At 39.8% G+C, this 17,512-nt stretch overlaps 1 protein-coding gene across 2 annotated transcripts in view; it reads left to right on the top strand.

Annotated features, from left to right (window-relative positions):
* Positions 1-17,512, top strand: part of LOC124113984 (multiple epidermal growth factor-like domains protein 10) — a 90,143-nt gene that overhangs the window by 33,538 nt on the left and 39,093 nt on the right. Inside the window, exon 1 of one of the 2 annotated variants that reach the window (XM_048400477.1) lies at positions 2,816-2,882. The exons of the other annotated variant lie outside the window; for it this stretch is intronic. Coding sequence (XP_048256434.1) covers positions 2,828-2,882 — 55 coding nt within the window. The 5' untranslated portion in view covers positions 2,816-2,827. Of the gene's footprint in view, positions 1-2,815; positions 2,883-17,512 lie in introns of those variants that run through there. 2 annotated transcript variants of the gene reach the window in all.

Below are 17,512 nucleotides of genomic sequence, written 5' to 3'. Positions count from 1 at the left end.
ATATAATTATGAGTGTTGGACTGACATAGCAGTCTCGAGCTGATATGGGAATCTCGGGTTGATATAGGAGTGTTGGACTGATAAAGGAGTCTTGGGCTGATATTGGAATGTTGGACTGATAAAGCAGTCTTGGGCTCATATGGGAATGTTGGACTGATTTAGTAGTTTTGAACTGATACGGGAGTCTTGGACTGATAAGAGGGTCTTGGACTGATCAGAGAGTCTTGGGCTGATATGGGAGTTTTGGTCTGATATAGTTATGAGTGTTGGACTGACATAATAGCCTCGAGCTGATATGGGAATCTCGGGTTGATATAGGAGTCTTGGACTGATACAAAAGTCTAGCACTTATATAGGGCATAGTATGCAAAGTGACAGCCATTAACCTCTTAATATCATTTCATTTTACTTGAAATTAACCATTGTAGATTTGTAGTTATGATTACAATAAAAATGCATGTTTCATTGTCATTATTTACTTAAGGGTACGCAAAAGGTCCGTATTTATTCGTCCTAATCATATGACCTCATGATACCCTTTTAGCATAATTTCTAAATACAGCATGTGGTGCTTTGCATCGAATGTGATCTTCCTGGCAAGTCTTTTCAAAATAACAAAACACAATGTAGATCTCGAATAGCAATTGTGTACTTGGCTTCCTGGTCTAACACACACTACATCGCAGCCTACTGATGTAGCATAACTTCCTTGTCGACCTCGAACGAAGTTATGATGTGGCGGCAGTAGTGTGTGTGCGAGCGTGCGTGCGTGCGTGCGTGCGTGCGTGCGTGAGTGCGTGGGTCGGGAGTTGAATCTCCGTTATTTCAATTATGAATCGCACAAAACGTTTTAGGGAAGAGGAGTTTATCTATCAATCGTCCAGAAGGTTAGATCTTTACTCGAAATTGGACATGTATGAATTGTGTTTTCAAGTTTTATTACATCCACTACCCTCTAAATAGCCGTTCAACCGTTTAAAACCTTTCGTGTTAACGACAATACAAATATTCTGTGCCAGTAGTTCAAAAACACTTTCTAGCATGATGAACTTAGTTTCAACCTTCTAATAGCGTAGATGACAGAATTGCCAGTAGTGGCTCTGATGTATACAGTGTACAGCTTCCTACACAACAAACAAGCAATGTTATTGGTGTAATTACACTGTGAGTGAGATGTTTACGCCACCTCCAACAAGAATCAAGGCTTTGAGATGTGTTTATGTGCGTATTTGGTAGGCAAGGCTACCATGATAGCATACCAATTTGCTGTGCCTAAAACTATGTGTACCCTTATTCATTTCCATCAGTATATATCACGGCGGCCTTTAAATTATCAAATCCGGTCAAAGGAAAACCAATGGTTTATACCCTGAGCAAACGATCAACGTGGATGGTCCTGACAACACTCTGTCAGTCAGGTGACCAATCAATCCTCATCTTTCACCAAATAAGCCAGTCGGGGGGTACTTGAGATTAAACCTGTCAGGAATCAAACTTGTAAGGTTATCTCATTGTCTCATTTTAAAACATACTCAAAATTATTCTTCAGATGTCAAGGGGATTGATTGAATACACGTTTAGGACCCAACCAAACTTTTAACCACATACTGTAACGATGAACTTGCGACGGAGCACGTGCAGCAGCCGCAGGGAATACCTTCCACGGCATCACAAAAGAATGACTCACAAAGTACACAGATTACAAACATTTTTATTTTATTTTTTAAAATATGTACCACAAAAGAATGTTGTGTCAAAGTATAAATGTAGGGACGTATTTAAGTTTGAAAAAGTATAAATATAATTTAATTATGTTAAAACTGTCGCCTCGTGAACAGCCCCCGCTCCTCAATGGCTCGTCGATTCTTAATCACGAACTGATAGTTGCTCGTATTAACAGGAGGTTTGGCAGGAATATGCACTCTGTGCAGTCTACAGTAGCTGACGTTGTCATATTTCCCAATTTCCTGTTTACGCCTTGCATTTTTAACCGAAGCACAACTTGTGTGAGTACCGTTCATGGTTATTGTGTCTGCAATATTGTGTTTTGAAAGGTGTGTTCAAATAAATACGTGGATGTTTACTTTGCACAATATCACCAGAATGCAAGATGTATCAAAGCGGCCTGTAAGTAACCGAATGGTTGAGATCATGAGCAAATGCCAGTCAGACCACAACCATCGATTGTTATGAGATCCCTTGGACCCCCTCCAATAGTATAGATTGGAGCAAAATAATTGCTACACAATGTTTAAAGGATATTAATTTCAGCTGATCATGTACCACGTTAAAGTGTCAGCATACATTAGATATGTGGCTAAGCAAACAGTGAGGGAATGACCTTTTGTTCTTGTGTGTGTGTGTGATATTACAAAACAACATTGTAGAAGGTACACGTGCAGCTTATTTGTGGGGAGTACACTTCATGTTGCCTTAACTTGGGAATTAAAATATCTTAGACATTTCGCTTTTTATATGTGTATTTCCGTTCATGATGTGTTACTTTCATGTGATGGACACACACATAAAAATAGGACAACCTAAACATTTAATAGTTACTTTATAGGCAACCCGTGTTGTCCAAAAGAATTCACTTCCCGGTGTTTACCTATAAACAGATACCCGTGCACGTGGGTTTCACCAAAGTGGTAAACGTCAGAGACCTGTATCACTTCGGGCTTCCCCCCCCCCCCCACATTAAGCTGACACGCCGTGCTATAACTAAAATACTGTAAAAAGCGGCGTAAAACCCAACTCACTCACTCACTATAAACAGACCTCAACAGGAACGTAATCTTCTTCCTGGTCTGTGCCCTAGGATGTCACAATGGCGGTCTGGGCCAGTGTTGTGTTTTTGATTGTCAGTCTGAGTATCGCAGCAGGTAAGTACATTCTTTACCTACATGGGTTTCAGCACCAGAGTCTTGAGTCTCGTTGTTTACCTATTTCGTAGAAGTGATTCGTAAATCAAGGAATGAACAGAACTGTATTTTTAACTAAAGTAAAATATGATCGTGGTAATGAAGTTTGCAATGGTTATATATCGTCTCAATGTGCTGACACGCTGTGAGGCAGTTGAGCCTTGCTGTCTGTAATGTTTAGGAGTGGTATGCTCATCCTTTAATGCACAAACCGTTGCTGATCAAATGGGGCACAGCGCCATGCTAAGGATAAAATGAGCACCTAGTATCACCAGTTAAACACAACATAAGTATTTTGTAAACACGCGTCGATAGTGGGAGATGTTGAAACGCCGTGCATCAACACCCGACGTTACTTCCTGTTTGACTGTCACGGGCGAATCAGCAGGCTTGTTATTGTCCAGATACCAGCTGCGACATATGTAAATTATACACTGGAAAACGTCTGTATGAGGAAAGGATGAGTTGAACCGGTGGATAGGTCACAACGGTTTCGTTTGTGTATTTTACGTTGGTTCAGGCTGTATTACTACCGCTCCAAAATTTAGATTATCACTCATGGGACCATACGTGGGTGTGCTTCAGACAGATTGTTGCACAAACCTGAAAAACCGGTTTCCCTGCTTTGCCTAGCTGAGTTCAACATTACAGAAATGACATTCAAATTTCACGTAGATTACCTCATATTGTTATACAGTATCGAACCCCCAAACTCCCGCTCTCCGGGTGGACGCTATACCACTACTCTGTACGTTTATCATTGGTGATCCACCGACCGAATCATTATGTTTTTGTTAGTAAATAGTTTTGTTGCAAAGGACCTTTTAGTTGTTACAATCTAGTATTCTGACTGTGGCATCTGCAAGCACTTTCGTAAACGCAAACAAATACTAACTCTAAAAAACTTTGCTGAACAATCGGTTGCGGTTCCTGGATTATTTTTAAGTATTTTTAACAATTGTAGCAATATTTCTTTGGCGAAAAACTCGACGAACAACGATTCAAAGAGTGTACTGTCAAGTTCGGTACCATGACCACATCCATGTCATGTCCTTCATGTAACAATGCTATCCTATTTGTAGAACATTATGACGTCACGAGAGCAGTATTTTAAAACTGAACATTGCAATGGTTGCTTCATTCTCTCTTGGAATGAAAGTTTGAATAATGCTCATAAGATTTCTGCGAAAAGTGATTGTATTGTGCCATGTGATATAGCTGTGTATTTTATTGTTTAGTAATGATTGTGTTGCGTTGCTTCAGTTTATATAATAATGTGTAGACGGTCCAGTAGGAGTCATACATAGTAAAGATAAACGTTACATTTCAACAGTTGTGGAGGTAGCGACGAATATTTACCCACACACTATATACAAGCAATATGAAAAGTCTGTGGTTGTCTCTTTCCGCGAACAGTGTTCGTCTCCCATTTAATTGACAATGGAAAACACACAGGGATGTTTCTTTGATATAATAATGTGTAGAGTGACCAGTAGGAGTCATAAATAGTTAAAATAATAAATATATTACAACAGCTGTGGAGGAAGTGACCACTATTTACCAACATGCTATATGCAAGCAATATGAAAAGTCTGTAGATGTCCCTTTCCGCGACCAGTATTCGTCTCCTGTTTAATTGATATTGGAAAACACACAGGGATGTTTCTTTGATAAAATAATGTGTAGACGGTCCAGTAGGAGTCATACATAGTAAAACTAATAAATATATTACAACAGCTGTGGTGTTAGCAACGATTATTTACCCATGCGCTATATACAAGCAATATGAAAAGTCTGTTGTTGTCCCTTTCCGCGACCAGTGTTCGTCTCCCATTTAATTGACAATGGAGAACACACAGGGGTGTTTCTTTGATATAATTATGTGTAGACTAGCCAGTAGGAGTCATACATAGTAAAAATAATAAATATATTTCAACAGCTGTGGGGTTAGCAACGATTATTTACCCATGCGCTACATACAAGCAATATGAAAAGTCTGTACTTGTCCCTTTCCGCGACCAGTGTTCGTCTCCTGTTTAATTGATATTGGAAAACACACAGGGATGTTTCTTTGATATAATTATGTGTAGACTGACCAGTAGGAGTCATACATAGTAAAACTAATAAATATATTTCAACAGCTGTGGGGTTAGCAACGATTATTTACCCATGCGCTACATACAAGCAATATGAAAAGTCTGTACTTGTCCCTTTCCGCGACCAGTGTTCGTCTCCTGTTTAATTGATATTGGAAAACACACAGGGATGTTTCTTTGATATAATAATGTGTAGACGGTCCAGTAGGAGTCATACGTAGTACAAATAATCATTATATTTCAACAATTGTGGAGGTAGCGACGATTATTTACCCATGCGCTATATACAAGCAATATGAAAAGTCTGTTGTTGTCCCTTTCCGCGACCAGTGTTCGTCTCCCATTTAATTGACAATGGAAAACACACAGGGATGTTTCTTAGATATAATAATGTGTAGAGTGACCAGTAGGAGTCATATATAGTAAAAATAATCATTATATTTCAACAGTTGTGGAGGTAGTGACCACTATTTACCCACGCGCTCCATACAAGCAATATGAAAAGTCTGTAGTTGTCCCTTTCCGCGACCAGTGTTCGTCTCCCGTTTAATTGATATTGGTAAAAACACAGTGGGGTTTCTTTTATATAATAATGTGTAGACGTTCCAGTAGGAGTCATATATACTAAAAATAATAAATATCTTACATGTGTTATGACATCATAACAGTTGACCCGTGAAGATCCAGGGTAGAATAGGTCTTAAGCAACCCATTCTTGCCCCAAAAGACGACTATGCTTGTCATGAGAGGCGACTAATGGGATCGGGTGGTCAGGCTCGCTGACTTGGTTGAAGCATGTCATCGATCCCAATTGCGTGGATTGATGCTCATGATATCAATGACAAAAATAGGTTGCTGAAGACCTAATCTACCCCGGGTCTTCATGGGTCTGATAAGTTTGTGTGAAGTATTAGAGTGTAAACGAACTGCTGGACAAAGAGCACCATATTGTGTTTACAGGCTGTTGTCAGGGATTCCGTAAATTCAGATCAACAACCCACTCAAAATACTGGACTCAATCCATGCCACTTCACTCAATATATTTTTGTAATACAAAAGAGTTGGCGTTTTATTTAGTCGTGGTAGAATGGAGATTTAATATTTGAAACCACATGATGCGCTTTTGGTTCCAAATTAAATTTAGCATGGTTAAATCTACAGGTAACCTAGCTCTACATTGAAAACACAGTATGTTTATGTCCTAAATATGATGCGCTGCCCTTTTCAAGCTTTTAGGTCAGGGGTATAAAAATATTTCTAAGTTCAAAACATGAAACAAGATACCGGTATATTTTCTGAGAAATTCCACTTATCAAACTTTGCACTGCACCTCCTCTATTTTAGTATGGAAACTGTTCCTAAATTTCAAAAGAATGCATGCAGTACTTAAAATGTTTAAGTAGAAAAAATATAAGTAACCCAATGAAAAACAGCTGTATTTTTTCAGAAAATCCAAAAATTGAAATCAAACCTCACACAGCACCTGTCCTGTTGATACTCAAAGTTTGAGAAGAATCTATGTTTTCAAGTTATAAGTCACACTAGAAAATGTTGTTGTAGTTCTGCAAGTGACAGAAACCCAATTGATTTTGACTGTATTTCTAACAAAAGTAACATTCACTGAAACTTGAATACCAGATTTTATTCCTTGTATTTGGAAGTGTGAAAGTGCATTAACACTGTCACACACGCTTTATTTGTAAATTTAAGTTTTAAAGCACAGATGAAATGAAATTAAGACTTAAAACTAAGTACCATACCTCAATAAAACTTTTCACAGTTTGCAGTTATCGAGGCATTTATTTTGTGATATATTTGCAGTAGGGCTGGGACGAGTTCAAATTTACTACCCGGTTACCCGATCCTCTATTACCCGGGTACCCACTGCAAGTCTCAAGAGTAGGGAACACAATGTCAGATTGGTAATTGTTTTACCGCAGCCCTGGCTGAAGCTATTCAGATACATGTATCAAACAATCAGATCATGCGTACACTGAAGATGACTGAAGCTTTATCTTTACTCAAACATTTACAAGTCAAATGGAATGAGTGCATCGTCAGAGAATAATGCTAACATTAGCGACTTGTAGTGTAACCACTGAGCTATAGTATGTTTTTGTCTTTAAACAATACATAACGTGACTAACCACGGGTCCGGCTTAGTCCTGTGGGTACCCGGGTCCTACTCAGGACCCACAAGACTCGAGTACCCGAGTCACCCGTCCCAGCCCTAATTTGCAGTGTTAAATGGTAGTGTTTTCTATTTTGGAAACAGAACACAAACTCAACATATTAGTGTTAGAACATAGAGACTTTCAACACACCCTTTTGTCTAAAATTGTGCATGATACACAAGAAATAATAACGGGTGGCATAAAATGATTTCACAAGGTTTGGTTGAAAAGTTCAGTGCCGCTTATTATTAATGGCTAAAATGACAATACATGAGCAAACTCGATTATTTACAGACCGCCGTCATTTAGCTGAAATATTGGTGAGTGCTTCGTTAAACAACAACAAACAAACAAATCTGACACAACTAACCCAAAGGATCTAAGAGGCACGCGTGGATAACATAATATGTATTTTCCGATACTAAAAGATATGTCTTGAGCCATATCGATTTTAATCATACTTGGTGGCAAACAAATTTTGCATTCTCACTGTTGACACAACCACAATAAAACCGACCATAACCCACCTAAGTGACTTCCTGGAAGTTATAGTAAGCGATCTGTAAGTTAATATAACAACAAGCCGACCTTCGACAGTAAACAAATGCGTAAACAGATCCGCCATGACAGTAGCACTAAGCGCGAGTAATTAATGGGAAGAGTCGCGTCCCTTGCAAAGGGTATACCACTCGATAAACGTAGCGCTGTGGCCTGGTCTGGGAAAGGGACGTATACCATTTAGATGCTAGTGTGGTGTGTAAACTTCCGGCTCGGAACACCGCGGACGGTGAGAGCATGTTACCGAAATTTATGCAATGTTCTATCTAATGAGGGCACTGTCTAGAACGTTTGAATATATGCCACCGTGCAGACTACAGTAGCTGAATATAATGTCACACCCACACTCCCTCATCAACCCTGTCCATTTTTAATCAATTCACACATTGTGTAAGTCATATTCTCAATTATTGTTTTTAATGCTGTGTTTTGAACGGTGTTTCAAATATACACGTGAATATTATTTTGCACACCAGCAGTATTCAAACCTTGTCCACCATAAAATGCACTTTGTTCACTTCGAATGTCCCTTTTCTTGACTCTTATGAATCACGATATCCCCTGGATCCATACCCCCCCCCCCCCCCCCCCCCTCCCCGAATGAAAACTCGATTATATAATATACTAAATACACAATTTGTATTCAAACTTTAAGAAGTACATTGATTTCAACCAACCGATCCTGTGCCTCCGAGAAGTGAGGAATTCATGACGTTGAGGTCTTATAATATATGTTTGTGTATATACAACTAGGTGATAAATCCTTACATGCAATATGGGCGATAATGTATCGAAGTCCGTTAGTACACATAACAGAAATGTATAGCTGTACCCATGTAAGACATGAGAGGTTTCCACATTATCTCATTTACAGTTTACACATTTGTTATGGCTCAGTAAAATCCACGTAGCGTTTATAATGTATAGACGTTTTACAAGCAATATGTTATGGTTAAATGCGCATTTATGTATGCTTATGTATTTTCCTGTGTTGTTGGTGCATACAAGTTCAAGAGATAGTTTTATATCATATGTTAATCATGTGCAAAGGAAACGGAGTTTCTTTTGTCCAATAGAATTCAAGTCACGTTGATTCACAATAGACTGATCTATATAAGAGCGTGATTCTCTTCCTGGTGTGTGCGGCAGGGTGTCACAATGGCGGCGTGAGCCAGTGTTGCGTTTGTGATTGCCAGCCTGAGCCTCGCAGCAGGTAAGTACATTTACCGACGTGGGTTTCAGGACCTGGTGCTTGAGTACATGCATCATTGTTCTTTTAGTTTGAACTTAAAATAATCGTTGAGAAACATGTACCGAATGGTATATCAGAAAACAGTGCCGTTGTTGAACTGATAAGTGTATCACATAAATGTTATTGAATATTATCTGCTATGTGATTCGTATGAGGAAACTATTCCACTATTTCTTCCAATACACTAAAATGTCGCCTGATTGACACAATGTGCATACTTTATTGGCACAACATAATGTAGTCATATCCTAAATCCTTCTCGCTCTTAGAAGTCATTCGAAAAACACCGAATGAAATGGAACCTGAGTAAAATTGTATTTATACCTGAAGACAAACTTGCAATGGTGGTATATCGTCTGAAGGTTGTTGTTAGTGTTATGCTTTGAAGCGTGAATGTTCATGGCTCACATATCTCGTCTATATTTATTTACACGCGTTGATGTTGGGAGATGTTGACTTCCTGTTTGACTCTCATGGGCGAATCACCAGGCTTGTAGCTGAGTGGATACCAGCAGTTATAGATGCACCATGTACTCGGGAACAAATGAATAGATCTGTGTGAAAAGATATGGCGGGTTATAGCATACGCGACAAGTGCATCGAGTTGCTTTAGAAACCCATCACGTTAAGTCTGACACGCGTGTGATAATGCAAATTACGTACTCACTCCTGGGTATTCTACTCGGGTGCTGTTGTCAAACTGGAAACACCCCTTTGTCTTCCTTTCCTTATTCCGGTCAACATAACACAACTGGCATTCCGATTTAAAACGTGCCAATGCCTATGTCAGTACATCGATCAATATTAGTAGAAAATGAGAAAAGGCCTCTACAATGGAGTAGAAGTAATTTCCAACAATTCTTATATTTGTTTAGATAAAGGTAACAACTAAGCAATCCCAATTAATTTTTAAACGTTTCTATATTTTCGTACCTTGAAAAATCAAAAGATTTGTTTCAAAGTTTTGCTTTTCTCTGTTCTTAAGCCAAAGAATTTTGCTGTTAAACCAAGGCCTTTCATTTGATCTATGGACATCACAGGCTTCGCTGACCGAATTACAGGTTCAACGATTGAGTTCGATTCCCCACATGGGTACACTGCGTGAAGGCCATATCTGATTTGCCCCGCCGTGCGGGGTACTCAAGGCTAACTCACTCACTCAACAATTGGCTTTATCATATACTCTTAACAAAATGTAAGGGGTGCTCGGAAACAATTTACTATTTCCATAACTGTTGGAGATAATAGTTTCCAGTAATAGTTGTATGAAAATAATTAACAGTTTGGGAACAAATAACAACCGGAAGTAAAGTTTGACGGTAAATGTTGTCGACGCCAACGATCTTGAAGGACAACAGGAGTGAGATGGGAAATTTCAATGCTGGCGTTTTATCACCACGATTTATCAAACATTCATTCTCTCGACGAGGCGTACTGCGTATGAGTCTCCCAATGGCGATTTAAGGTAGTTTGGCCCACTCCCCTTGCAGCGCCTGGTCAAGTTCAGTCAACGTGGTCGGCGGTCTATGACGTTGACGCACACGTCTGCCTATCATGTCACAGATGTATTCATAGGGGTAAAGGCAGGCCATGGCATTCTTGGAACGTTTTGCTGCAGGATTTTAACATTGACGAAGCGTCCACGATGAGCACGGACGTTGTCGTCCTGAAAGACAAAACTTCGACCCACACGCCATGCAAACGGGACAAACAACGGTGTCAATATCTTATCCCGACAGAAATAGACAATGACCCTTCTTTGCACATGAAGTGGGGTTCGCACACGTATAGTGATACCACCCTACACCAAAACCGATCCACCACCATAACAGTAATGTGGTCTGGGGTTGACATTGGCTTGACATTCACTTTGACGTCGCCAGAAACGACCACGCCTATCAATGAAGTGCAAAGTGAACAGGGACTCGTGACCAGCGACGATTACCCAAGTTTCGACGTTGTGTACACCATTAATGTCTGCGGCACAACACGTGGCTGTAGAGTATGGAGATGAGCTGCATGAAGACGAATACTGATCGTCTGACAGGTAACTCGTAATCCAGTAGCCTGATGAAATTTTGCAGCAACTCGATTCGTCGTATGAGCTCGATTTTGAAGAGTCTGGTTTCGGATCAATCGATCCTGTCCTGTTGTCGTTGACATGGAACGACCTGAACGGGGTCGATTGTCAACCTTTTGGGTTATTGGTGCCTGTTACATTGTTTGCTAATGACAGACTGTGAAACAGTGAACGTATTGTCCACTGCACGCACACTTCCTCGTCATCCTGGAAGCGTTTTCCACGTAGGGCAGATATCATTTGCCGGAACAGGAAGAAGTCACTGGGGGGCTAAGTCTGGGCTGTACAGATTAATCGCCCACCCTACATCCCAGACTTAGCCACCAGTGACATAAAGGCTGCCACAGAGGCATGGTTAGAAGGCCAATCAGCAGATTTCTATAAAAGTGGTATTAATTGTATTGAGGTGAATGGAGAATATATTGCAAAAAAAAGGTGCAAAATATATTCTGCGACTTGGTCTTATATTGAAGTTGCAAAACTTATTGAACGCCCCTCATATATACCTATGTGGATACTTATTATTAAGGCTCCGACCACTTGAGATAAGTGTGGAGTGTGATGCTTGTTTCAGAGTGACAGAATTTGGGACAACCATTGGCGCTTATCCCCGTCGTTAATCCTCACCAACATTTCATTGTATATTGCCTGTCAGCCAACCTGGGCTACCATATCACTTCCCGTTAATTACTGTTATTTAGAGATTAACATTTTTGCCTTAATTGATTATCCCCTGAGCTGTGTCGGTTCATCACACCCATATGTCCCATGTCCAGAGCAACGTCATTATCTATTTTTCTGTTCATTGTTGTTCATTACAATTTATGTGTTATGATTACACTGTTAACTTCTTTGATAGGCTGTTAGAAGTTGGAGTACTAAGAAAGGATAAGAATTTATAGATGAACAACTTCTTATCACTTGCTTGATAACGGTGTTAGAACCTACAACGAAACGTCGCTCTTAATTGTAATAAAGAAGTTGTTCATCCATTACTTTTTATCATTACTTATTACACTGTTAATCAGTTTGGTATTTTGAGTGCTTGCGTAAGGAAGACTTTGTGTAGGATGTGATTGAGCTGGAAGTTCCTCTCGTCGCTGTGTTTGTGTTGTCAGAGCAGGTATTCCGCTCATTGTGAAATTTGCTGTTTATTGTTTATATGTTGTGCATAAAACGTTCCAGGACAGTGATGCCGATTTTGTCCTTGATTCCCCTAAGAGCCAATTCCCCGTCAACATGCACGTTGACACTATGACAAGAATAGCCGATAGACAACCATCAGATGACCAGACATGGGTTCCTTTTTGAAATAGTCCTTGTCGATTTACACAGTTCCAAGAGTGATGTCATCAGCCTTTCTCTCTAGTTCTAGTTTAACATCTGTGTATTCAACATCGCATCTGGCGTCAGTGATCAGTAGAACTCAAACGACACCGTCTTGACCGGGATCTCGTTTTACTTAACCTCTTCCTGATTGTCTGAAAATAGAGTTAAGTTTGACATTGAACTGACTGACATTTGTTTGTCGCTTGTGTTGCATTATTGTGCCGAACGATGTCACTCATTTCGTACCGGGTGTCTACAGCTTTTTGTGTTGATGATAAAGTGAACTATCTGTGGAGTTATTATTGTTGACGTATTCATATAGTAAAATTGACTGTCATGATATTGCTGCAAAATTGCTGGTGTAAAACCATACTCACTCACTCACCTTCTATACTGGTTGACTTCAATATTCCCAGAGGCCGGGTATGTCCCAAGGGACTAAGAAACACGTTTTGTAGAGTTTTCGTTTTATTTACACAAACCTACCCGCATAGGTATGATGTTGGTAATCTTGTATTAAGGATGACATAAATATGTTATTTCAAATTTAAAATATATTTAGAACCGTTATAGCCAACTGGGTGGTAAAAGCTACTGTTTAAATGATGAACAGACGGTATTTACCGTAATATGATATATACAAACAGACAAAAATGGAATTTTATCTGCCAGTTCAGTTACTTTTATAGCATTGGTAGTGCTATTATTTTTCATATTGCAAATAGTCCTTTTGAGGCCAGGGACTCAATTGAGGAACTTGCATATTTATCGTGCAGTTGATGTGTTTTTAATGTTTTTATTGATTTTGAAACAGAGTGAGATCATGAACCTTGATGATAAAACTTCAGCATGTGGCTGCGTTTGCTGTGTGACATAATGTACATAATTGTCAGGAACATAGACTTTGACATTTGAGGGAATTATGATAATGTAATTCTGTTGGTAGCATCACGTTGGATGTCAATAAGACCAGTGAAAGTCATAACGCGGTAACGGGGCCGTAATATTAGAATAATGTCTGGTGAAGACCTTTGTGCAATTGGAGGTGTATTGTGTCCAGGAAATAGTAAAGTTATAATTCCTGGCTGGGTGGTTGTAAGTATTATTTTCAATTCATTTTGATTGCTCCGGATGTTTCGTATCAATGATGATGATTGAGTGGGGTGTGTGTTTTGACTGGTAGAGTAGGTGAGTGTGTGAAGGAATGGCTATTTTTTTTAGTGGATGGTTGAGTGGGTGGGTGAATGGTTGAGTGGGTGAGTGCATGGCTGTGTGAACGATTGGATGGTTGAGTAAGTGGTTGAGTGAGTGGATAGTTGAATGACTGGTTTAGTGGATGTGATGAAGTACTTTGATGTTTTCCACCACATCGACACACATGACACGGGCCTTGTGTCAAAAAACACATACAAACGACGCAGCTCTCTCAAATACGTCTCAGGCGACTGAGACACTCGTAGCCTAACGCTGACAAATTCCACTTGAACCTATGATGTCTCGTAAGAATAAGCAAACGGAAACATTTGAAAGACTTACTGTAGATAAAAGTGGACGTCATTTGCTCTGGTAATTCGACCCCACACTCTCAGAGTGAAGCACCTAATCAACCAGCACGATGAAAAAGCGATGTAACTCACTGAGGCTCTCATAAAGGGAAAGTTCGACAGGTGGCAGTCTATATGACGTACTTTGTGGGATTTGAACCCACTCTCTCACAGAGAGGCATGTAATCGCCAACACACTACCACTCGTAGGTTTCCCATTTTGTGGACACTTCAATGGCTGAGTGCGTTGCTAACTGTGTGTGCAGGCTGTACGAGGGATTAATATTACCCATGATTATCGCACACTCATTGAGCTGTGATCTGTGTGATCTGCCGTGGTGGGCCCGTCGTGTTGCACAGTGTGACAATGAGACATAAAACCAAGACTGTCTGAAGCAATGCAGTGACAGACACTGTAATGGCATTTCGACCTGCCAGTTGGTGTAACAAATGATGGAGAACACCGGACTGATCGGTTAAATCGCTTGTGTAAGACATCAATGACCACGACAGGTGACAAACAACAATGACACTTTAATATCTCTAAACTGAACACGTGCTTGGAACTCCACAGGAAACATCTCCTTCTTGTATTCGACAACAAGATGTGCTTTACCCATCGGTTCAAGTTTGTGTCCAGAATATGACACTAGCATTGCCTTTCATCTGGTAAGCATTCTTCCTCGAAACGATTTGTAAAATTCCTTTGACATGACGTTACATTCAGCTCCAGTATCCAGTTTCATTGAAGCTTGGTTTCCACAAACTTCATCATCAATTTTCCAGTCTTTTTCCATGTCTTTCCATTTGTCAGTGCGTCCGTGAAGAAAGTTTCGTCTTTGCTTCCATCAGAATTTTCAGATTCATAATCTGTCATGTCATTTTCCAGCATGTGAACTGTTTCCTTCCTTATATCCTGCTGATTGAAACGACAAACGCGTGCCATGTGATTCTTCTTGCCGCAGTTTCCACATGTTTCACCATATACAATACAATTTCCTTTTCTGTGTTTTCTTCCACATATATAACAGTCCTTTTCATTTCTGTTTCTTTTCCCTCTCTTCATACCTGACCTTGAATTTGTGTTTTTTCTATTGATTTCTATTTTTGTTCATTTTGATGAGGATTTTGGTGCTGCTCTTTTCCTTGGATTCTCTTCGAAATTTCATGAATTTCTTTTACTGTTTCTCCTGATAACTCCTTCAACTGTGATGCACTTGCTTCTGCCGCCCTACATACGTCTATCGCCTTATCTAATGTCTGAATCATGCAACAGTACACTAATCTTGCCCTGACTTGATCACTGACAATTCCACAAACAATATGATCTGTAATTAAAGTGTCTTTCAAATTACCATATTCACAAGTCTTTGCCTTATTTGTGAGATCAGTAACATTACTGTCTATGGACCTTGAATTCTTGTGTTGAACAAATGTCTCTCATTGGTAACATTTCTTCTTGGGTTACAGTAAGCGTCAAATTTCGCATCTTGTTTCATCACCGGCATTTGTCTACTGTTGTAAATCTTCAAATCATCATTTCCGAACACGTGAAGCAATCTATTTGCCTGCACTTCTTCATCCTTCTCAGCAGTACCGCTTGCAATCACATAAATCCTAAATTGCTGCTTAAATCTTCTCCAGTTTTCTCCCTAATTGCCCTACAAACTCAGTCCAGGAGGTGGGCTTATTTTTTCCATTTCCAGTTTACTTCTGAGACCATGTAAGACAGCAATGACCATGACAGGTGTCTCTGACTCAACATGTGCTAGAGAACAAGGGAGATAACTCCCAGGTGGTAGTAGATTTTAATCAACTTGACATGCACAACATAAAACCTAGTTAAGTCAACCTTTTATGACAGCTGGAAGTAACCCAAATTACACGCGAAGTAACTCTTATCTAATCTATCATTGTGAGGAAGTAAGGGAAGCTTGTCTACTTCAGACTGTCATTGTGATCAGGTGGGTGAAGTTTGTCTAATTCACAACTAAATTGTAATCTGGTTGGTGAAGCATGTCTACTTCAGACTGTCATTTTGTTCAGGTTGGTGAAGCTTGTCTACTTCAAACTATCATCGTGGTCAGATGGGTGAAGCTTGTCTACTTCCGAGTGTTGCTGTGTTTAGGTGGGTGAAGCTTGTCTACTTCCGAGTGTTGCTGTGTTTAGGTGGGTGAAGCTTGTCCACGTCAGACTGTTGCTGTGTTTATGTGGGTTAAGCTTGTGTACATCAGACTGTTGCTGTGTTTAGGTTGGTTAAGCTTGTCTACTTCAGACTTTTGCTGTGTTTAGGTTGGTTAAGCTTGTCTACTTCAGACTTTTGCTGTGTTTAGGTGGGTTGATCTTGTCTACTTCAGACTATCATTGTGATCAGGTGGGTGAAGCATGTCTTAAGGATATTGTGTTTATGTTCGCCTTGGTCTAATATGGGAGTCGAGGGCTGATATAGGGCCTTGGATTGACAGAGGTGTCTTGTTCCTATCACAATGCCATTTACCTAGTGTCTGTTTCTTAGCATTTCATTCCCCTGAGTCCACGCGTCAATTACTTAAGAACATGCATTGTCTTTCGCAAACCCGCACATACGTAATTTATTTTCAAATATGGGTCTTACTTTAAGAAAACATTGCTCATAGATAATCTGTTGCGGTTCCGAGATTATAAGGACTTTAAGCAATTGTAGCAATATTTCCTCGGCGAAACCCTCAACGAACAACGATTACTGTACTGTCAAGTTCGGTACCATGACCACATCCATGTCATGTCCTTCATGTAACAATGCTTGGACATCCTATTTGTAGAACATAATGACGCCATTAAAGCATACAGTATGTACTTTAAAACTGAACGTATAAGGGTTGCTTCATTTTCTCTTACAGTGACAGTTTGAATAATCCTCAAAGGATATCTGCGAAAAGTGATTTTATTGTGCCTTATGTTAATGGGCTGTGTATTTTATTGTTTAGCAATAATTCTAGGTATGTTGCGTTGTTTCTGTTCAGATTCTGTAGACGCTCATGGCATTTATGTTTGGACTGTGATCAGTCGTCAGGAGGTTTCCATATTTAGATGTTAGTGCGGTGTTGAAACATTCCGGTTCGGATTACCGAACGGTGAGAGCCTGTTACCGAAATATATGTAATGTTCTATGTAATGAGGGCACTTTCTGGAACGTTGAAGTGTTTGGGTAGGTAGGACCCTGAAGCATTTTCATTGCTTCGGAATGCATATCGATATCTTTATTAAAGGCGTATGACCATGTATCCGTATCACACAACATAAGCAACAAGTCATTTCGAGTAATCTGTCTGTGTTATTTTCTAGTATATGATAAAAACTCTGTTACTAAAAGTCGAGCGCTGATATAAGAATCGCGAGAAGGCATGTGAATCTCAGGCTAACATGGCAGCTGAGATAGGAGTTTCGGGTTGATATGGGAGTTTCTGGCCGCTATGGGAGTCTTGGGCTGAAATGGGAGTCTTAGGGTGATGTAGTAGTCTTGGACTTATACGGGAGTCTTGCACTGATGCAAGAGTCTTGGACTGATATGGGAGTCTT

This window comes from Haliotis rufescens, unplaced genomic scaffold (genome assembly GCF_023055435.1).
Source record: "Haliotis rufescens isolate VD_foot unplaced genomic scaffold, xgHalRufe1.0.p SCAF_2, whole genome shotgun sequence".
NCBI classification, from domain to species: domain Eukaryota; kingdom Metazoa; phylum Mollusca; class Gastropoda; order Lepetellida; family Haliotidae; genus Haliotis; species Haliotis rufescens.
This window is presented reverse-complemented; position numbering and strand designations above follow the sequence as displayed.